The 22,007-nt window shown below is 30.9% G+C and overlaps 3 protein-coding genes across 3 annotated transcripts; 1 reads left to right on the top strand and 2 right to left on the bottom strand.

The window, feature by feature from the left end:
• Window positions 1-2,705: 2,705 nt before the first annotated feature.
• On the bottom strand, window positions 2,706-6,480 carry RpS18 (ribosomal protein S18). Its single transcript, XM_088242657.1, has 4 exons — window positions 6,448-6,480; window positions 5,908-6,093; window positions 5,713-5,814; window positions 2,706-2,923 (listed from the first exon to the last, which is right to left on the bottom strand). Exons 1-4 carry the CDS (start codon window positions 6,448-6,450, stop codon window positions 2,756-2,758), a joined length of 459 nt encoding a protein of 152 aa, XP_088098783.1. The 5' UTR covers window positions 6,451-6,480; the 3' UTR covers window positions 2,706-2,755.
• Window positions 6,481-6,600: 120 nt separating this feature from the next.
• Vps52 (vacuolar protein sorting 52) lies at window positions 6,601-9,630 on the top strand. The gene is made up of 7 exons (XM_088242651.1): window positions 6,601-7,083; window positions 7,169-7,314; window positions 7,528-8,095; window positions 8,185-8,340; window positions 8,417-8,535; window positions 8,709-8,832; window positions 8,914-9,630. Exons 1-7 carry the CDS (start codon window positions 6,829-6,831, stop codon window positions 9,541-9,543), a joined length of 1,998 nt encoding a protein of 665 aa, XP_088098777.1. The 5' UTR covers window positions 6,601-6,828; the 3' UTR covers window positions 9,544-9,630.
• A 2,422-nt stretch (window positions 9,631-12,052) lies between these two features.
• Window positions 12,053-22,007, bottom strand: LOC148284143 (uncharacterized). Its single transcript, XM_088242650.1, has 9 exons — window positions 21,819-22,007; window positions 21,568-21,638; window positions 21,349-21,487; window positions 21,111-21,212; window positions 16,602-19,068; window positions 14,953-15,471; window positions 14,214-14,384; window positions 12,976-13,230; window positions 12,053-12,687 (listed from the first exon to the last, which is right to left on the bottom strand). Exons 1-9 carry the CDS (start codon window positions 21,870-21,872, stop codon window positions 12,455-12,457), a joined length of 4,011 nt encoding a protein of 1,336 aa, XP_088098776.1. The 5' UTR covers window positions 21,873-22,007; the 3' UTR covers window positions 12,053-12,454.

The following is a 22,007-nucleotide window of genomic DNA, read 5'->3' as shown; positions in this document are numbered from 1 at the left end:
TTATAAAGATTTAGTATACCATAATATTGTCAATAGGAAGCTTATTTAGAAACTACGGAGAGCACTATAATGACTAAATTTTAATGTTATGAAAGTTTTTTGCTTCATTCAATATGTATTGTCAATTTATTAAAATATTGAAAATTTTGTTAAAATAAGTAAATAATTAAATGATGACAATATTATAATCAATATTCATGTCTATGTATTATGTTACGCTTAAAATGTGCTTATGATATTGTAAGTAATAGTTGATTTTATTTCTGCCTAATGGTAATAATACTGCAGAGAGCAATAAATAAATATCGTTAGCACAATATATCATTTTACCTAATATATTCTTTACTTTACCATAATCTTTTAAAAAATGTTGCAAGAAATTACAAATGGTTTTATTTGAACAACAAATATTTTGCTTTTGTTTTTATTATGAACTTTATGTACATACCTTGTTTTATTATCGTTTTTAAATGCACTGTTTGTCCTGATGTGTACTTTACCAATCCTTTATTCTACTGAACAAAACAAGATATTGTATTAATTTTATTTTTCATTATTGCAAATTTTATTATCTACATATAATATTATATTAAATATTCCAATTATAGATCTCATTGAATAACTCTATAACTATGATTACAAAGTTATATATGTATGTATAAAATTTCATCCACATTAATTAGTGAATTTTATATATTTTTTTGTCACTAAAAATGTGGAGGTAAATTTTAATCTTCATGAGATTCCTGGAATTGTTTTGAGGCTTATAATGCCTTACCCAAGTGCTTATATATCATTTAACTTATCAGGGATGTTACAATCCCATAACTCAAACAATAAAAAAGTCATAGCTCAAAAGAATCTGATTTTGAGTTAAATTATTCAAAAACTCTCACATGCTAAAAAATATACATTATTCTGGCTTTGTGATTTAACTCTTTATGATACACTTATTTGAATGCCATCATTCTCATTTTTCTTTCAATTTTTACCTCTAGTGACTGAGAAGTTTCATAATAATTATGACATAGCCTCTAGAGTTCAAAATAATTTAATTGCTTACATACACTTAATATAAAATATGCATCCATTAAAATAAGCACTTGAGGAGCCTAAGTGTCTCTGTATCATTCCCTATTTATTTTAATTTTATTTAATAAGCCTATGGAATGAGGAAGTTCAGTGGTTTTTAACTATCAAATTAAGCCAAAAAAATATTTTTTAATTTCTACATACCATCGCTATGATTAATTAAGGTTTTGTAATTACTACGCCCGTGATGTCACAAGCGTTGGTGAGTTGTCCCGACTGGTGTGTTGGCCTTCCCGAAAATCTATCCAACGCTGTAGTTGATTAGCAAGAACTTGTGACGAAGTTCAAAGTAGTTAATTTTTTCATACATTTTTGAGGAACTTCGCCGTATAATTAAATGCTCTCATTTTTACGGCATGAAATATCACCAATATGGAATACCATAGCACTGAACTTCCTCATTTAAGTTTAACTGGTCAGAAACAATTTATGAACAAAAAGTTTTTTAATTTAAAAAAAATAAGGATTTGTTTCAGTTTGTCCAATTGGTAAAATACTTTATTTAAAAATTATTAATTTGCTCAGAGCTTGTAGACCGTATAGTATGTTATATTTATGTATTAAGACATATTTCTATAAAAGAGCAATAATAGTATATAACCCACAGATTATTAACAGATGACAGATTGAGCTGTAAGAAATACTTACCCATTCAATTTATTATTTAAATATTTTGTATTTATTACAGAATATTTGATTTTTTCTTACTAATTGGCAATTACTATACATTATATTATTATAATGAAGACTTTAAGGTCAATTATTAGTAAATACCAATCCTGCTTATACATATAATAAAAATATTACCAAAAATATATTTATGAATAGAAGGATTCTACTGGCTATAACACCCCAGTTGGGAGATGAAAAAGCAAAAAAAAACTAAGAAGAATATTATGATCACATGCAGCCAATTTAAAAGAAAATCACAAGCATTGTGATCTGTTATTTATATCAATATAAAACTAATAATAAAAAATAATGTGTGATTTTCTCCTCAGTGAAAATTTCAATGTTCCATTATATTTGTTTTAAATATTGCAACACGAACTTCAGATTTTAATATTCAATAGATATACAGTAACAATTAGAATCGCACTGCAGCGAAGTAGTGTGCAATATGTATTGCTGTTAGATACATTTTAGAAAATATGAGCAAAACACCTAGTTGTAAAAATGTACCCATTTATGAAACCTGACAATAAATTGTTGGATTGTTTTCCTGTTTTTATTTCATTTATAAAAATATGTTCTAAATCATCTACAAGTACATGGCGTTTGAATTTTTAATATGTTAATGCGTTAGTGCCCATCAGTAGAAGCCAAGCATAAAAATTTCGTTAGTGGGCATACTAGAATATTTTATTTGAAAGAAAGAAATAAGCTAAGTTCATTCAAGATTTGAATGGATTGTACATAATTATATTGTACCTTTGATAAATGCATCCTTCCATTCAAGTTACATATTTTAAATTTGAGATTTAAGAAAATAATTTAATTTTCATTCACCCTTATAATGTGCCGAGATTGTCATCGCAAGATTCAGAACCACTGACTTTTCATCTTTTCTGTTTTGATGTTGGCGGGAAAAATTAGTAAATGAAAAAAATATATGGTTGTTTTTTTTTGTATTTTCCTTAATTTATTGTACAAATAATGCAGTTTACTTCTTCTTGGAGACACCGACAGTTCTTCCTCTCCTGCCGGTAGTCTTAGTGTGCTGTCCCCTGACTCGGAGTCCCCAGTAGTGACGGATACCTCTGTGAGCCCGGATTTTCTTCAACCTTTCCAGATCTTCACGCATTTTGGAGTCTAATGCGGCCGATGTAAGCTATAAAAGTCATTCACATGAGTTTTTTTTTAAAATATATATTTTGGCAATTTGTGATTTTTTTGGTTTATTTTATACATTTTGTCAAATAACTAGCTACACTCACATGGCCAATATGCATACAGTATATGAATTGTATAAATGCCATGAGAAAAAAAAGGCTGATATGTACATATGGAAATTTGAACAACAGCTAAATTAAATAACAAAATGTTAATAATTGAAGTTTAACATTTGTATCTGTTCAAACTAAAAATGTTTTCCAGGAAGAGAATGAAGATGTCATAGAGGTTAAAAAACTCTAAGATAGTATATAATATTATTGGACTAAGCTATTAATTAGGAATAATTGAAGACATGAGAGGATGAAGGCATTGTGTTGCAAATTTTCAACAAAGTACTTGTACAGCCCTTTCATATAAAACCAACTACACCATAAAAAAAAAAGTAGCAGAAAAATCATTTCAAGAGCGAACGAAGGTGATACATTATCAACAATTGTACTGGTGTTCAAAACTTTAACCAGATATCTCTACTTTTTGTTTTTGTCGCACAACTCATGTCTTCAATTATTATAAAATAAAAAAAAATATGGTTTCAATAAAATTTATTTTCTTCTCATAATCCTCTTTAACACATTAAAGGTAATAAATAAGTAATATCTTATATTTAGTTTGGTCAACTTGGCTAACTTGATTATGAAATTAGAGGATGAAAGCGCTAATTGGTTGAATATACAAGTGGAAGTGCACTAAGTAGTTTTAATTAGTAACATATATATAAATATAAGTTATTACATCATTACAATGGAATTCCATTAAGAATTGTCAATAAATAACTTAAATCAAAATGTTAAAGGTACATAAATTATTGAATCTTAGTTGTTAGTAGTAAATAAGCGTTAGTAAAAAAATAGTAAAAATATGTATAGTTTCATTCCACTTTTAAGGGAAAGTAATAAAAATTGATGAAACTTAAAGCATATTTTTATTATTGTAATTAAAATGCAGTTCCACCAAGAAACATCAGTAGAAAAAATCAATCTATAAGTGTTAGTTGTTTGTAGGGATTTAGTTTCGTATCACACACTGGCTCCTTTGCTCCGTGGCCAGACAAGTCTGCTCTTCGAGAAGAAGGAACTACAAGATACCACTTCGCAGCGGATTAGGAGCATTGCGCAACATCTATAAACCAATTCTCTTTAATTTAGTGCAGGCTAACCAGTCTATTGGATAAGGATAGATCCAACAGGCCACATACCGCACATATTTCATTAGTCAATGGATGTAAAGCTATTACAATCAAGAATGAAATATGATAATTATTCTGTTGTAATTATACTAGTATTAGTTTCCTAATTCCAGTCTCTCTTTCAAATAATACACATTATATTTAATGTTAATGCATAAAGCTTACTAAAGCTGCATAAATTATTATTTCGACTTGCATACGTAATGATATACAAATATAAACAAAATAAATTTTAAGAATGAAATAGTTTCCTAAATTTTAACATAATGGAAATACATGTTATATCATACCACAATATAAACAAAGACAATGCAAAATAAATAAAAGTACAGCGGAAGCTCAAAAACAAAACAAATTGTACAAACAATGGATCTCTTGATAAGCAACATTTGGTGTGACGTGGAAAGGGAAAGTCCCCTCTTCAGGTCACGCACCAGTGCTAGATCAGTCTGTGCATCGTACACGAGAAACTGTCGCATTGTACATTGAGGAGTATCACCCTAATAAGGCAGTGGTTATGTGCGGTACAAATTTATTCACTGATAATGCTGTCACATTTTCACAAAATTTTGGAGCACCAAAAAAATTTCATGTCTTTTAGAAATGTATTAAAAATAGAATTAGGCGATTTGCCTGAAATTCATTAAATTGTGTTCTCATTTACATTTTTATTTTCTGTAAATGGAAATCGCATTCCAGATTGGTTCGTTCCGAAAGAAGAAAGAATGATAATGATTTACTCTTTAACAATTTATAAGCAACTTCTTTAAATGTCCTATAGTATAAACATTTTGAGTATTAGTTTAGACATGTACGCATCATTATATTTTACATTAATTTATACGGAAAAAATCATTTAGCTTAACGAGTGTTTCGCATTAAGAGTAGGATTCTGGAATGAATTATGCTCGTTGTGTGCTATAACAATACTTTTTATATTTAGACTTTCAATGACCAATATCAAAAAGGAAAAATATTTCTTACTTATAATAAAGTTTTTATTTGATTGCCATGTGGCAGATCATTTTATCAAGGCCAGTTGTGAGAACTCGAGAGAAATCACATTTAATTTATGCGATCTCATCGGGAATTGAACTTGGAAGTTAGCGAGTTGTGTCTCTGCTACTACACGCGAAGGCTGCCTAAACAAAATATGTTGATTTTAGGAGATGGTGCTTAGTGTGGAGAGCTTTATCTTTATTGTGGTTGATATAACATATTAAATCATATCTAATTGGTGCTACTGAACAAGAAACTTACAAAATAATTACAATTTCACAGGGTAACTTCAAAATCAGGATTTTCGGGTCGACCACTAAAACACATCTCTGTATCTTCCTCCATGAATGCCAACAAATAGAAAAGTCATGATGCATTCAATAATACAATGATGATTCTAATGTACAACTTGTACATTTGTAGCATTCGCGGAGGACACGAATATATATTTTAATGGTGAACTCAAGAATGCTGAATTTGAAGCTAATTGTAGCAATTACCCCACGATATTATCGTGATTATAATATATATATATATACCTGGGTATATTTTCCGTCCACGATATCCTTTTGCCTGTTCAAGAACCAATCAGGAATCTTGTAGATACGAGGATTTGACATAACAGTGATGATCTTCTCCACCTGAAATGACGTAGAATAAATAAATATAACTACCGATGAGATAAATACCGTTAATTAGTAATCACTACTTTATGCTGTCATTCTGCTACTAACCTCTTCTTCGGTACATTCACCGGCCCTCTTATCGAGATCTACATCGGCTTTTTTCAGCACCACATTAGCATACCGACGACCGATACCCTTGATGGCAGTCATGGCAAACATCACTTTGATCTTGCCATCGATGTTCGTGCTGAGCACACGAAGAATGTGTTGAAACTTCTCCGGAATGACAAGCGACTGTAAGAAAACATTTGAGGTTAGATCGTGTTTTCACAGCGAAATCACACGTATCTGCAGACATTATAGAACAAATAACACTTTAAGAACCTTGAAAACGAATCACGTCAAGTAAAAAAGAAATACACGTATAAAGAAATCAAAATAAACTCAAATGCGATAACAAGAGTGGAATAACAAACGGCATGAGCAATTTTTGACGTTTAACAAAATACTTTCTGATATCTGGCCAAAATACTCCTTAAAAGTTAATTTTAAAATCATTATTGGTGAATGACCGCTCATTTCGTTAATTTTTAAATGCCGATGGCGGAGATTTTATAAAATATTTCGGAAAATAGAATTAACACCAACCATTGTCGTACGGGCAACAAACGAAAAGAAACCGCAGGAAACGGAAAGCGTTCGGTTTACTTTGCGGAGGTTCGGAAAACTTACTAACACTGAATGCTTATTGGCCTAAATTTTAGTTATCTCTATTTTTAGACCAATGAAAAATTCTGCTTCACTAACAAAAAGCGAAGCTATTATTGTTTATGACTATATTCACTATGGTATAAAACGAATGCAAAGAATGTCAGAATTCAGAATGACAGCGACTCAGCGATGATGGTGATGATAATGTGACAGCTAGGAAACTGACATACTGGCCAGTACTGGCAACAGTGGCAATGCATTGATAATTTACAATATTATATTTCTGTTTACAAAATACATTATAAAAAACCAAAAAAAATGTTTGAAAGTAGTGATGTTCTTGAAGACGACCTTCATAAAAATCTCGAAGACGATGAAGTCCAGGAAGTATTGAGAACTGGAACTGATCTAAGGGAATATGCCTACCAGATTGATTCAGAATTAAAGGTAGCTGAACAGAAATCCATACAAGATTACTTAAAAGAAAGCGAGAATATTGCCTCTTTGCATACGCAAATTGAAAGTTGCGATAACATTCTCGAGAGAATGGAAACAATGCTTTTGTCATTCCAGGTAATTATATTTTAATGGCTTATACATGATTTTAATTATTCATGGTTAGTGTGTAATATACATCACAGTTATTTTCTTTTTTTAGAATGACCTGGGAAGTATTAGTTCCGAAATAATGACACTACAGAAAAAGTCAGTAAATATGTCTGTTCAGCTTGCTAATCGACAAGCATTAAAGGGACCACTTTCATCTTTTATCGAGGATATGGCGGTTTCAGAAGCGTTAATAATGTAAGTACTTCTCTTAAATTATTTAAGTATGTATTTTCAAATAAGTTGAAATCCTGAATTAAACTGTAACAATTGTACTTGAGGATCAAATTAAAAATAATCATAATGTTTAGTCTAATAATTTTTTTTTTAAATAAATATTTTCTCTAAATGGCCCATTATTATAAATTTGTACTAAATATGCAAGTTTTTGTGACTATGTACTTTTTACAGTGGGATTATGGATATTCCTGTAACCGATAAAGAATTCATGGTTCAATTGTTAAGTCTCAATCAAAAAATTAATTTTGTGAAGGAGCAGAGTTTTAAGGAGACGAGATCTGCTAATGACGTAAAGGATATTTTGGAAAAGCTCAAAATAAAAGCGATGGCTAAAATACGTACTTACCTTCTAGAACAGATTTACAAATTTCGTAAGCCGATGACAAATTACCAAGTACCCCAAAATGCAATGCTAAAATACAAATTTTTCTTCGAGTTTATCTTAGCGAACGAACGAAATGTAGCCCAAGAGATTTGTAACGAGTATATAGATACCATGAGTAAAGTTTACTTATCATACTTTAAAACTTATACGTCGAGGTTGAATAAGCTGCAATTTGAAGAAGCGGCAACTAAAGATGACCTCATGGGGGTCGAAGATACAGCAGCAAAAGGATTTTTTCATAAAACGACTTTAAAAAATAAAAGTACTGTGTTTACAATAGGAAATCGAGGAGATGTTTTAGCTCAGCAGTTAGAAGCACCAATTATTGTTCCCCATGCACAACTCAAAAACAAGGTACTTTTAGTAAATTCATAATTCTGTTCATTTATATACACATAGTTGTACGTAATGGTAGAAAATAATCATTTTACTCATGTTTTTAGTATGCGTACGAGTCTTTATTTAGAAGCCTGCAATATGCATTAGTAGATAATGGATGCCGGGAATACCTGTTCCTAACAGAATTATTTCATGTCAAGGGTTCACAAGCCCAGGAACTTTTTGATAGAATTCTCGGAAGAACATTATCGTTAATGGTCGTAAGTAATCATAAAATAAATGAAGTTATCTATTTTTTTATATATAAAATAAAATACAATAAATATTTTTTTACAGAAAACTATGGATTCTTATGTGATTGAATGTTATGATAGTATATCACTTTTTTTATGCATCCAGTTAATTTTACGTTACCAATTGATGTGTCATAAAAGAGCTGTACCAGCCTTAGATAGGTATAAATACAATTTAATAAATTGACTATTCACAAGACTTCTCGATTTTTATGCAATTATCACTGTTTCACAATATTTAATAAAACTTAGAAAAGAATTTTCGTTTTTATTATAAAACCTCTTGTATAATTGAAATCAACCTTAAATGAATTTAAGTAAATCTTTTATTTCAGATACTGGGATTCCCTACAATCAGTCATTTGGCCTAGATTAGAATTTGTTTTTAAATTAAATATACAAAGTGTTCGGGATTGTGATCCTACAAAATTTGTTAATAAAGAAATGGGACCACATTATGTAAGTATTATTCAAGGTGTATTTTTTTATTCATTTTTTAACAGTATAGATTAAATTAATTGTTATTTTATTTGACTACAGATCACCAGACGTTATGCGGAATTTTCAGCAGCCTTAGTGGGTTTAAGCGAACAGTTCCCTTCAGAAATCTTGAGTTCATTATTGTTAGCACTACAAGATGAAGTTCATTGCTTTATTTTACGAATGGCCGCAATATTTCCACAAAGAGCACATCAACTTATATTTCTAATAAACAATTATGACATGGTATTAGGAGTCCTCATGGAGAGAACTAGAGACAATTCGAAGGAGGCAGAGAGTTTTAGAGAACAGTTGCAAGCCAGAAGTAATGAATATGTCGAAGAAATTCTAAGTCCGCACTTTGGTGGCATGATGCAATTTGTTAAAGAAGGCGAACAACTAATAGAACGGGGGCAAGTGGAACAACTTAAGGCACAAGAAAGGAAGAGCCTCGCTCTCGTAACGTCTTTTTCTGCTGAATGGAAAAAAAGATTAGAAGTCATCAATCGTGAAGTACTATTATCATTTCCAAATCTCGTCACTGGATCTGGTTTACTTCAATTAGCTTTGACTTCTTTGGTACAATACTATCACCGTTTCCATAAACTTTTAACACCCAATGCAAGAACTCAATTAGTAAATATACATGTAATCATGGTAGAACTTAAAAAATACAAAACTAACTACTAGATGCAATTGTGTTCCCGATACAATGTGTCATTCCTTCTCAGTAATTAGCCCCATGTAAATGATTAATATAAATAGTAATTATGAAAATCATCATCTTTTATACAACTGACACAACCTTTTTTTGAGATAAAGTTAACGACCCTGGTATATATGAGTTCTTGGTTTATACATTAGGTTTGGTTCGGGCTCTTTTTCTAAGGAGAGATACATTGTATACTTTTATTTTAAAAAATATTTTATATCTATGTTTATCATTATATCATTTTATTTTGAGAACTGACTAAATTTAACATCTTTATTTTATTTCAGATTTAACATTGTAAATCTAATAAAATATTTTTTAGACTTGTTTTTTCTTTATAAATATTTCATTTTCTATGACTCAGCCAATAAATAATATTTCTTATTTCTAAACCGAATGAGACTCACATCGAGACCTAAAAGGCAGTAAAATAAATGCTGCAGGAGCGACTGGCTCGTAATAACCAGACCTCTGGTTAAAATATTTATTAGAGAATTCTCACACATCTAATATCTGACTCACTGAAGTGCTTTGGTAATTGCATTTGCGGGCAACATTTGTCTAACAGGATTATCTGCAAAAAATATTATTATTATGTATAAGAGTTTAAATCTTAGAGTAATAATTCACTCACCAGCTTAAAGAGAAGCCTTTTAGCTCTATTGCATAGAACAAAAGCATTCCAAAAATTTTGGTTTGGTTTTTAGTTAAACAACAGAAAAGTATTTATAACAGACGGTTTTGGTTTGCGCTTGCAATTCTCAACCGGAGTACATATGGCCTGTTGTATTACTGTAAACTGTAGCTAACTTCATAGTTGATAATCATAGAATGGTTTTTGTGTGTATTGGCGGCTATTAACCGGTGGCGTATTATTACTCTTAAGGTTCAAACCTATGATAAAAAATCAGCATTAGTGTTTGCAAAAATATATAGAAACAACTGCTGACTTCTTAATGGTAATTCGTATGGGAGGATTGAAAAAAAGTCTTAAATGTACTTTAAAGAGTTCATTTTATTATAGTTGACATAAATGGGGGAGATATAAATTTGAATGTTGTAAATATTTGCTTCTAAAAAACCCAATGTTGAAAAGTGTAAATGGATTTAAATATTAATATACAAGGTAAACAAAGTCTCTTACGCATATTCTTGGACCAATTCTTAGTTTCTTTAAAAAGGATAAAAAAAAAGTTTTTTTCCAAAACAGATTTCTTAAGTTTACGTCACTTTTGCAGTGAGAGTTAAATTTTAAGCACTAATAGCTTTCTTTTCTTTGCTGTTGAAAACATATGTTGTACATATTTATAAATTATGTCAATGTGGATGACATAAAAAACTAGCTATGTATTTTGGCATATTATTTTTACATTTGTTTATTTTATAAATCGGGTTGATTTTGAGTTACCGATGAATAATTAACAGATAGTGTTTTATTTTTAACTAATCATTTATGACCAAATAATATTATGTACATCATTAGATTGATTTTTACAAGATAGGCAAAGTTACAGGTAACATTATATACAATATGAAGTCATAAAAATAGATTAAATATCTTTTAGATTCAATAATAATATATAATTTAATATCATAGTGATCAATTACATGATAATTTAACTCAATAATAATGAATTAAAACAATACAATCACAATAGAAGGGTAATTTATTTTAAATTCCATATGTACATAAATAATGTCACTTAGCTTATATACTTTTAATTTGATGCATGTAAAAAAGCTTAAAAGTATTAGCATATTAGTATCTTAAAGCCTAAAATATAAATACTACACAAGAGAAAGACTAGAACAGTTTATAGTTTTCATTGAGAGAATCAAAATGAATGGCTTTAACCTTATTTAAAATATATATATATATGTATGTAAATACAAAGTTCTGAATACTGTTTTAGTCGTAAGTTATTATAAAGTACACCATTGTTAAAACTGTAATAAAAAGAATCGTGAATGAAAAGCTTAGGACTGTTTTATGGGTCAGATTTGGAGTTGGGAAATAATAAGTTTTGTAAAACAGATTTTTACTCAAAATGCCTTTCGAAATGCGATGAAAAACTGGCATCCTGAGAGGGGGAGGGGCAGTGCCAGATATTTAGAGATCTAGAGCTTACCGCCTCCTAGAACAAATTTGATTTAACTTTTGGATTGCTCGTCTGTGCTCATGACTGTGATTTCCCTAAGCGCGTGGCAGAGGTCGTGTATCCAAAAAGGTTGAAAAACACTGATTTAGAATCTGCATTTGCATAACACTGCCTAATAACAAAAAAAAATGCATGGAAACAATAAAAAAATAGATCTGCTGGAAGATCGTATATTGTATGGTCTCCGCTTATATTTTCTTTTGTTATCGATGCACCAATGCATCACCTGTCAATTTTAGGTGCCAGTAAAAGGCGTGCGCGTAAAGCATATTTATTGTGCATACCTACAGATTAAGAAAATCCTACCAAATAATACAGTGTGCAAAAATTTATTCATAAAATGTATTTGTGGCTGAAATGGTACACATACAATTTTAATTAAAAATTATATGGAAACGTAAATTGTAACATTAATTTTATATATACATACATACTTACACACTATTAAAAAACTGTACCAAATATATTAAAATTTTAAAAATTGGTTTATTAAATTTGGGACTAAAATGACAAATTGTTTTAGGTAGTAACTTATATTTAGTGCACCAATTCAGTGCCCTGTGCATGATCAGGTAAGGATAGAGGTGTGATGATAATGACGATTAACATAATTTTTAAATCTTTATACACATATACTTTGTTAAAATATTAGTTATTGCCGAATTACAATTGAATTTCACCAACAATTGTTAAAAAAAATATACATAAATCTGAAATACTTTCTAAATTCTCATTCAAATATGTTATCTTCTACTGGAGTGGGCTTGGGATGCCATCTTCCAAGAAAGTTTAGCCAAAACTTGACAGGCCTCTTTGATATCAATGTTTTCAGACGAGCCTCGGTTTGATGTGAAATCGGAGATGAGGGCTTCCAGTGAAGTAGTACGAAGACGATTTTATTAAAGTTATATTTCACCAAATGAGTCAAGCTCGATACTATAGCATTTTCGACAAGTGGGTCATCTGGAAAAAAAAAATTGCTGTTATTATGATTCTACAGTGTTCTTATCATATTTTAATAGCCAAATGAGCATACAGCACAAAAAATATATTCAACATAAATATTAATGAGACCATGTTGGGGCTAATGTTCGGCCCTGTAGGATTAAAAGGGTTAAGTTACATAACAAATACTTATATTTCATAATAATTAATCATCCATTAGTAAAATGAATCCCTAGTACCTCATATAGTGGTCAAAATTCAAGATAAAAATAATAATTAAAGCATATATACAAACAATATTCTTACCTCCTGTTTCAAGTATGTTGGTAAGCGTTTTCACGAGAACTTCACATTGCATGAGCATTTCTTTTGGAAACGGCAACACTAATGGGCCAATCAGATATGATGCCATGGCCCTGGCAGTGGGAGTATTCTTGGCATCTCCAATTATTGGTATTAAAGATTTTAGTATTATATTCTTGTGAGACCACTCCACTCCACATCTTTTACCCATGAGTAAAAAAGCTGCAGTCAAATTTTCGCTAAACAAGTTAGATTTATCTGAAACAAAATGCATACACAATATATGTGTGTGTATATTTTTGATTTCAATACTGAATATTTGAAAATATGCTTTTTTTCACAATTATTTTAGGATTTAAATGCAGCAGGTATCTTTTTCTTTTTTTTTTAAAGCCGATACATGCAGTGCATAGGACTGTTTAGCAGTGACGAGCAGTGACTTTTTTTATAGGTAAGCTAGAAAAAAATTTATTTTATACCTACATACATAAATGTCTATTTTTCCGTGGTTATGTGTAATACAACATACTGCAACATGTAATACTCTCCATTTCAGCCGTTGATAACAGAAGTTGGAATACTTATTTTTAATATAAATAGTAATTATTAATAAATAATCTATTAATTTAACTCACACAATAAATTATTAACTTCATGATTATATGTAGGTATATTCTCCACTATTTTAATTCAACATTTATAAAAAACTTTTTTAAAAATGCTGCATGACATTTATTTTTTAAAAATATGACGTTGACAAATAAAACAATTTTTAAAAAAAGTAGCACAACACGCCAGCAAGCCCAATTATAGTAGTGCATTACAGTTTAAAACACTCAGGCCTGAGAAAAATCATATTTTGATTTTTGTGTTCTCACCGGGAATCGAACCCGGAACCTTCCGTGCGTGACTCAAGTGTCTTGACGACTACGCCACGGAGGTTGCCGATTTAATAGATATTATATTCCCATAAAGACACCGAGAACTGAAGCATAATTATACGGCCTAAGAACAAGAAGAGTCGACCCCAACAGCCTATCCAGAAAATGAGTTGGGACAGTGCCAGGAAGAAGAATGAAGATACCATAAATAAAATTACAATAAAACTTTATTATCAATAGTAAAATTCAATAATAATCTGCGCATAATCGCTTATGTGGACAATTAGCCCCTGCTGTTTAGTGCCCTTGTTGTATTTATTAGGTACATAATTATTGGTAGTGGAGAAATAAATGAAATACCTTGAATTAGTTCCAAAAGCAATTTAAGAAGTTCGTCATCTGTAATGGTTCCTGTTTTATATCCATACTGTTTTAGAAGAAGTTTCTGAAGGTTTTCAGAGTTGTATTGATACTTAGTACTGAAATTGCTTAGCAAGTAATGCACAATAACAATCATCAGTGGATCTTTAGCTAAAATTAGAACAATGATTACGAATAAGCGACAATGCTGTAGTAACAAAAATACAAAAAAGTACTTAAAGGTATGTACTCCATGTAAATACCCCACTGACTTGAAAAAACACATTTATAAATATGTACATATGTGTGTAAATAAATAAATAATTTAAAATCATTTCTTTGAATTAGCCATGTCTGCATTTATTGGTGCATACGGTATTGCATTAGAACATCAATTCTATTAATCGTCTGTTAAATGAAGGCAGAAATTGGCCTTGGACATTTTGAAATACAGATTGTAGTGAAAAAAATACCCTTTTGTTGAAATATTTTATGTCAACCTTACAGGAATCTACACCTAATGTTAACATTAACAAACTTTTATTTGTACCTTGTTCATCGTACCTAAACTAATGACCGATTCAACCAAAATCTTTCATTAGTCAAGATTTTTTTATTTTAAATGCCCAGTTGTGGTTTCGCAACACCACTTTGATCAGAACTTTTTTTAAAACAAAAATGAAAAATTATCTTAAAATACTGATTTTGTGAATGCTCAAAAGAATATATAATAACTTACCGGCAGGCGATTTGAAGTGTGGAAGGAGACGAGGCCACGTGTTCAGTACACTATATACTAGAGCTCCAGCCTTATAGGATAAGCAGTACAAAGCATCCATACAGAACAGCTTTATTCTATCTTTTTGCTTTCTGAACATACAAAGAATTGTATAAAATTGAGTCAAATATTTTGATATACTCAAATCCGGAACTTCTTTTAAATTGAACAATTTAAATTCTATACCCCTCATTACGAGTTCAAACAAATTTTCTTTATAATGCGCAGGGGGAGATGACTGCAATCTTTTCATCAATATGAAAAGGTGGCGTTGATGTTCTGTCATGGGGGGTGATGACCAACTTTTTTCAATAAATTCTCCATTTCTATTTACATTAGATAAGAATTCAATTATGGCACAGGCAATATCTACTTCTTTCTCCGCATTAATACTCTCAATAAAACTGTCAAGGCTTTCCAATGTAAAATTACAGGATAAATACTTTTCCACTTTTACGCACACTGCAATCGGTTTAACAACTGAAATCACAAACATATATTATATAGCATAAGTAAACAAGCTGGTTGTTCATTATGAATATTATACAAGAAATTCGTTCGATTTGTCAAAAAAGGGCAAAGTTAGGTCAAAATAAAAGCAATACCACGCCGAAAGCACCCAAACTGAAGGATTAAGCAGGTAAACAAATAATAAAAGGTAAACTATTGTTTCAAACAAAATTCATAGTGGGTGCATTGTAATTGACCTTTTTGTTTTAGTGTCTTATTATGATGATGTTTCGACTAGTTTTCATTAAATCCTTATACATTTATTGAACAAAAATACTAATCGACACTTTACTTCATTGAGGCACACAGTCGACGCTTTTAGGAAATGCAGTCTTTATATTTGTAAAAAAATTACAATACAGAAAGTTTTAAAATGCAGAAATAGTAGAATTATTACAATTATACACATAATGCAAAAAGATGGTTTAAAAAGAAGTGTGAAACAAATTTGCCGTGATTTAAATAACAGTTGAAAATGAATGAAGTGATGCCATATTAAAAGTAATAAATAAAAGTTCCCCATATTTCGTCATTGGGTGTATTTTATACACCTAATACTATTTTTATTTTGTGTTTTTGAATAAAAAAAAAAAGGAAAAAGTATTTAAATATACATGTTGTTTCTAAATAAAAAAAAAACTAAAATATTATTAGAAAAAAATACAAAATATTTTTACTACTCATAATCCCCAATAACGACAGTTTATACGACTGCAATTTTTCTGGCAATTTTCATTATATTATGTAGTCTAGAACATTAAATAAATTTTTATGTAATTGCCTTTTTTACGTACATTTAAAATTTCCCCACTTTAGCATTTTCCCCAGTTTTTTAGTTCACTTGAAAAACGTAAAAGAACCATTTTTCTTTGTTTTATTCATTAAGTGAAGAAATTTTATTTTGTATTAGAACAGATTATCACAGTGAGGGAACACTTAAATTTGAATACACTGTTTTACATAACGTTGAGTTTCTGGAACAAGCCGAATATTATTTTTTGTATGCATGTAAAAAAAATGTAAAAAAAAAATGTAGTTACTAATTTGTGTCAGAGACCCGATGATAGTCTAAAAAAATTATTGTAATACAATATACATACATTTTCCGCATCTTTTATTTTTCAACAGTTTTGTTTCATTGATAAGAATGGATTCAAAAGTGTCATCACATCTTTTACCATTATCAAGCATAGTGAGTTTTGAAGGATTTTCTAAAACTCTCTTCCAAATGTCATATTTATCAATTCCTTCTTTACTATTATTCCTTGTTGTAGTTTCATCATTGCATTCAATCTTTCCGCTTGTATTGCAAATTCCACTATTGTTACATTCTATTTGTTCTTTAATTTCCTCTATAACTTCATTGGGCTTTTCTATTGTAATATTAGGTAGTTTTTGAATTCTTGGTTTAACTGGTTTCCTTATAAAAGACCTTTCTACAGTTGATGTAGATAATTTAAGATTTGTAACAACACTAATAGCTTTGTCAATATTTAGTTGATTCACAACTTTAACATCACAAACTTTATTGAAGGGAATCTGTGAAGTTGACTTGGATAAAATTGAATCTTGGCACAGGTTATTCTTCAAACGCTTGGACGCTGGAGTGCTAATCTCATCAGAAATAATGTGACCATTTGCGTCTTTATTGTGGGTTGAGAGAGGCTCTGATTTGAGTAAATTATTCTTTGTGCTTTTTGGTTTCATTTGTCGGGTTACTCTTCGAAAAGCCGCATTAATTTCAGGTGCATCTAGAAGAGTACTTCTTTTTGAATTTTTATTTTCAGCTTGTTTAGATATCACTTTACTTTCCTTGGAACATTTAAGATTTACACTGCAAATAGTATCACTATTTGATCTAGTCAACGGAGCAACATCTCTAACTAGAGTGTGTGGTAACATATTTGGAGTATTCTGTTCTAGTATTCTTTTACTTTTAATTGTTACGTGTGAAGTTTCACTGTCTGTTTTAGACTCAGAATTCTCTATCCTTGCTCGTCTAGTATCTTTTCTTTGACTCGGAGAAATTGACAAATCTGGTTCTTTTCTTTTTCTCTTATGCTTATTTGAATCACAAACGTTGAAGCTTGAAATGTTAGCAGCTACATCTAATTCCACATCTTTATCACCATTGTAATTATAATTTTCATTTTCTGTTGTACTTTCAAAATCATTATAATTTACCTCATCATTTTCGATTTCATCTTCAGATTCAAAAAGATTTTTGTATTTTCGAGAAGACTTATTTAATTTTGATTTAAATGCCTTTTTTTTACAGTTTGACTGCAATTTTACTGTTGAAGTTTGAGAGGCAAGTACATCAGTAAATCCAGAACTTATAGAATGAGAATCATTTGTTGTTTCACATGTTTCGGTTAAACTAACTTTATGATCGGATGATGGTTCTGAACCAGTAGACATATGGTAAACAGCCCCAGGCGCAGTATTAATTAAGTACAATCCTCTGTGATTAGGTAATATTAATTTATTACACTCATTATTACTGCTACTGTTTAAAATAATCACATTTTCTTTTTTTTGTTCTTGATTAGTTTCTACATTACACTGATCATTAGCAGTAACCAAAGACGCTTTAGAATTTCTCAATATTTGGGAACATTCTTTTTTAACAAGCTGTCTTGTCATGCAAGAAAAATATGCCAACAGATTATAAAAACTCTTAGGTTTATCTCTGCCTTTATTCTTTTTAAAAATTCTTTTGGAATCAATTATTTTGCTTTTTTTACCCACTTTAGCTGGTTTTTCGTGGGGTGAGTCCATATTTTTATTAAATGGGATTGGTGATAAAATTTTGAAAGAACTGTTACATTTATTTAAAATATCTTTAACTGTCAAGTCATCTATGTCATCTTTTAAATCCAATTGTGGGAGAGGATTTATTAGGAGCTCTCTTACAGGACTAGTCGCAGTTGATACAAATTTCTTCTTACTTTGATCACATTTAGCCGGACTAGTCGCTACCGAACGTGTGATAAGCCTTCGGGGGCTAGTTGCACAATCAATACGTTTTCTTTTAGGTTTACCAGAAACATTCTCAAATAATGACTGAAGATTTGAATTTGGTAAATTTAAAACAAAAGAAGACTCATGCGGGCTAGTACATGAATCTCTTGTGGGAGTTGTTGCGGTGCTAGGATATTTCTCATCATCTGAAGTGTAAACGGAGGAACCCAGACCAGCGTCAATAGAGGAGGCACAACTTAGTGGACCATGTAATTCATCATCATCGAGATCATCAAAAATTGGGTCTTCCTTTATCTGTGGAGTGGATTTAATGTTGAGTAATTTTGATTGCATTTTTAAGTTTTTATATGTCCTCTTTTCACTTGCGGATAAATCTTTCAAAAATCTATCTCCAAGTAAAACAATAAAATTATACAGATGATACATTTTTTTCTCTTTAGCTGCAGCCAGGCGGCTAGATAATTTTTGTATTGACTGATTTTCTGTTTTTAATTTTAAAAGATTTTCTTTATGTTCTGTTTTCAATAAACTTAGATCTAGCAAACTTCCCTCCAGTTTCGTTTCCAATTCTTTGCAGTGACTCTGAAATAAACAAAATAGCATTAATCAATCATTCGCTTGATCCAATAAGGAGTCTTAAAATAATTATCAATATAAAGTGCCCAAGTAGCAGTGCAGTACTATCGATCGAACAACTGTTAACTTATGACTGACTTACATCATTATCAGATTTAGGATTTGATTGGATAGGATAGTTGGAGATGACAGGGAAACAACGTTGAGGATTATTAGTGATAACACAATATAACAGTAAGTCATGGGTATGAATGCCCTCTTTCAAATGTCTTTCAAATGATAAAATCTACTGCGTTAAAATAGAAAAATGCAAAGTCGTATTCTTTGGTCAATGCTTTTGACTTCGGGAAAAGTTATTTGGCTAAAGTAATGGTTAAAGTAAAGCGAGTTTACAAAAAAGCTTGGAAATTTACAAATTGATTCATCATTCAATTATGATCATTTAATACAATCACAAAAATGCACACCTTTGTTTAACTAGACAAAAAATTTATCTTGTTAAAAAATAGTACACTAAGCAGACTAAGCAGACAGGCACCGTGGTGCAGTTGGTTAGACAGCCAACTGTGAAACTGGTGATGCGGGTTCGATTCCCGCCAGTTGCAAGAAAAAAATCCAAGAAAGATTTTTTTATCAATTGGTCTGGGTGTTGAGGTGTATTTTTCATTACCTCCTTACATATCCCCCCTATCCCACCTGCTGAAAAGCCTCAAAATAGAGGCTTAGCGGGTTATTCCATTTAAAAATATAAAAAAAGCAACATTTGTTCTATGCCATTAATGGTACATTAAAAAAAAATTCTTCCAAGGAGCACATTGAGAAGTATTAGGACTTGCTTAAAATTAACTGATTTAGTACACTCGAATTATCCTTACAATAATTTGAATATTTTAAAGTAAGGTACTAGGTATGTAGCCGAAAAAGTCAATTAAAGCTACTAATAAATTACTAACTTTCACATTGCAGTCAGTGGCCAGGACAACATTGTTTTAGTACATTATTAGGTGCACAACTTTGCTTCCGCCGTTTTCCTGTAGATGGGGTTAGGTTAGGTTAGGTTAGGTTAGGTTAGGTTAGGTTAGGGTTAGCGGTAAGTAGGGGTGGAAATAAATAGATCATACATGTCATACAATAAACTTGGGCATTTGTCAATATAACCTCATAGAAACGTTAGTCGATTTGTATCTACATCATAAAGTTATTCTCGATTTAAAATATCAGCTTAAGCACCAAATTCACTCCATACTTCAATGTGAAGAAATCTGCGGATGAGGCTCATTAAATGCTCTTAAATACTTATGGTGGGGCCGCTATTAGTGAAATAATGAGTCATGAGTGGTCAACGCTTGAAGAATGGTAATTTTTAACTCGAAAACCGCCGTAGCAGTGAAAGAGAGAAGATTTTCGAAGATGCAGAATTGGAGGCATTACTTGATGAAGACTCGTGTCAGAGTCAAGAAGAATTGAGATCATCGGGAGTGACTCAACAAGCAATTTCAAAACACCTCAAAACCATGGGAATGATTCAGAATACTGCAATACAACGAGAGACATGATAAAGTGATTTTGCAGCATGACAATGCTCGATCCCATGTTGCGAAAGTGGTCAAGATATACTTGGAAACGTTGAAATGGGATGTCTTACCCCACCCGCCGTATTCTCCAGATGTTGCTCCCTTTTACTATCACTTGTTTCGATCAATGGCACACGGCCCGGCTGACCAGCACTTTAGGTCTTATGAAGAAGTAAAAAATTGGATCGATTCGTGGATTGCTTTAAAAGATGACCAGTTTTTTCAACGCAGGATTCGTATGCTGCCCGGAAGATGGGAGAAAGTAGTGGCCAGTGATGGACAATACTTCGAAGCATAAATGCATAACCAGTTACTTATAACAAGGCCCCGGATTTTGAATAAAAATGGCAGAAGCAAAATGTAATTTTGAAAATAAATCGTCAAAAGTGTAGATTAATGCTGTTATTTAATGACATCTGGAAGATTGGGATATATTTGAAATCGTATGTATCCTTAAAAAAAATACTTTCTAACCTTGTATTGAGTAATGAGGGAATCTTGTCCATCTGCTTTCAGTTTTAATATGGCGAATTGGTCATTTAAAGAGTTGTAATTTTTACTTGCATCTTGATAATCCTGAAAATATAGAAAAAGACAGAAATATCAATAAAAAAATTATCTCGATCATAGGCGACAGTAATTTTCACTTGTCTTCAGGCAAAAAAAACCAAAATAATAGGGTGGCTTTTTAATTTCCTTTAAAAAAACTCACTTTATTTAAAGTCCAATGTTCAATCAAAAGTTTCTTATGATTAGATTTAAGGTTTATAATTTCCACTTTCTGCCGATTTGATTCTGCCTCCAACATTACACAATTCTTTTCACTATTTTGTTGGGTTAGTATTGTTGGCCTGTAAATATAAAAATTACCTATGAATAAAGATACCCACATCAGTAAATTAAACCTTACATAAAATAATTTTTGACTCACAGTGAATCCATAATTTTCTTTTTCATCTGCATGATGTTCACGTCCCTCATGTTTATTTGCTTTCGAAGATTCTGCAGAAATACTTAAATGTTTAATTATGTTTCAAACAATGAAACGAAATTGATCTTTACCCTTTTAATATAAATATTATCGAATTCGTCTATAAAACTTTAAGTTCGTCAATTGTACTAATTCAAAACAAACGAATATAAACGTTTTGACAAAATAACCTAAAATACACCGGTACTTACACTGACGGTTTCAATGGCCGAACACTCCGAAAAAAATGCCTCATCCAGCTCCATAATCGTTTTGAATAAATGAACAGCTCTAAATCACAACAAAATGTTCATTGTCGTAATTATTTGTATTACATTTTATTTTATCGCCGAAAAACAACACAAGCACACCGCCAATCTCTATCACCGTTAACCATAGAC

Source organism: Micrasema longulum, unplaced genomic scaffold (genome assembly GCF_059751315.1).
Source record: "Micrasema longulum isolate JH-2025_06_02 unplaced genomic scaffold, ASM5975131v1 h1tg000147l, whole genome shotgun sequence".
NCBI classification, from domain to species: domain Eukaryota; kingdom Metazoa; phylum Arthropoda; class Insecta; order Trichoptera; family Brachycentridae; genus Micrasema; species Micrasema longulum.
Note: the sequence above shows the minus strand (reverse complement) of the source record. Positions and strands in the feature narration are given on the sequence as shown.

Bases quoted from the DNA above. Each gene is read 5' to 3' on its own strand.
- RpS18 (XM_088242657.1), bottom strand. The intron at 5,815-5,907 runs GTTAGTAGCAGA...ACGTCATTTCAG, and splicing joins GTGAATGTACCGAAGAAGAG to GTGGAGAAGATCATCACTGT. The intron at 2,924-5,712 runs GTATATATATAT...TGACTTTTATAG, and splicing joins TGGACGGAAAATATACCCAG to CTTACATCGGCCGCATTAGA.
- Vps52 (XM_088242651.1), top strand. From the start codon at position 6,829: ATGTTTGAAAGTAGTGATGTTCTTGAAGACGACCTTCATAAAAATCTC. The intron at 8,536-8,708 runs GTATAAATACAA...CTTTTATTTCAG, and splicing joins GCTGTACCAGCCTTAGATAG to ATACTGGGATTCCCTACAAT. The intron at 8,833-8,913 runs GTAAGTATTATT...ATTTGACTACAG, and splicing joins AAGAAATGGGACCACATTAT to ATCACCAGACGTTATGCGGA.
- LOC148284143 (XM_088242650.1), bottom strand. From the start codon at position 21,872: ATGGAGCTGGATGAGGCATTTTTTTCGGAGTGTTCGGCCATTGAAACC. The intron at 21,488-21,567 runs GTGAGTCAAAAA...TTATATTTACAG, and splicing joins AAGAAAATTATGGATTCACT to GCCAACAATACTAACCCAAC. The intron at 12,688-12,975 runs GTAAGAATATTG...TTTTTTTTCCAG, and splicing joins CAACATACTTGAAACAGGAG to ATGACCCACTTGTCGAAAAT.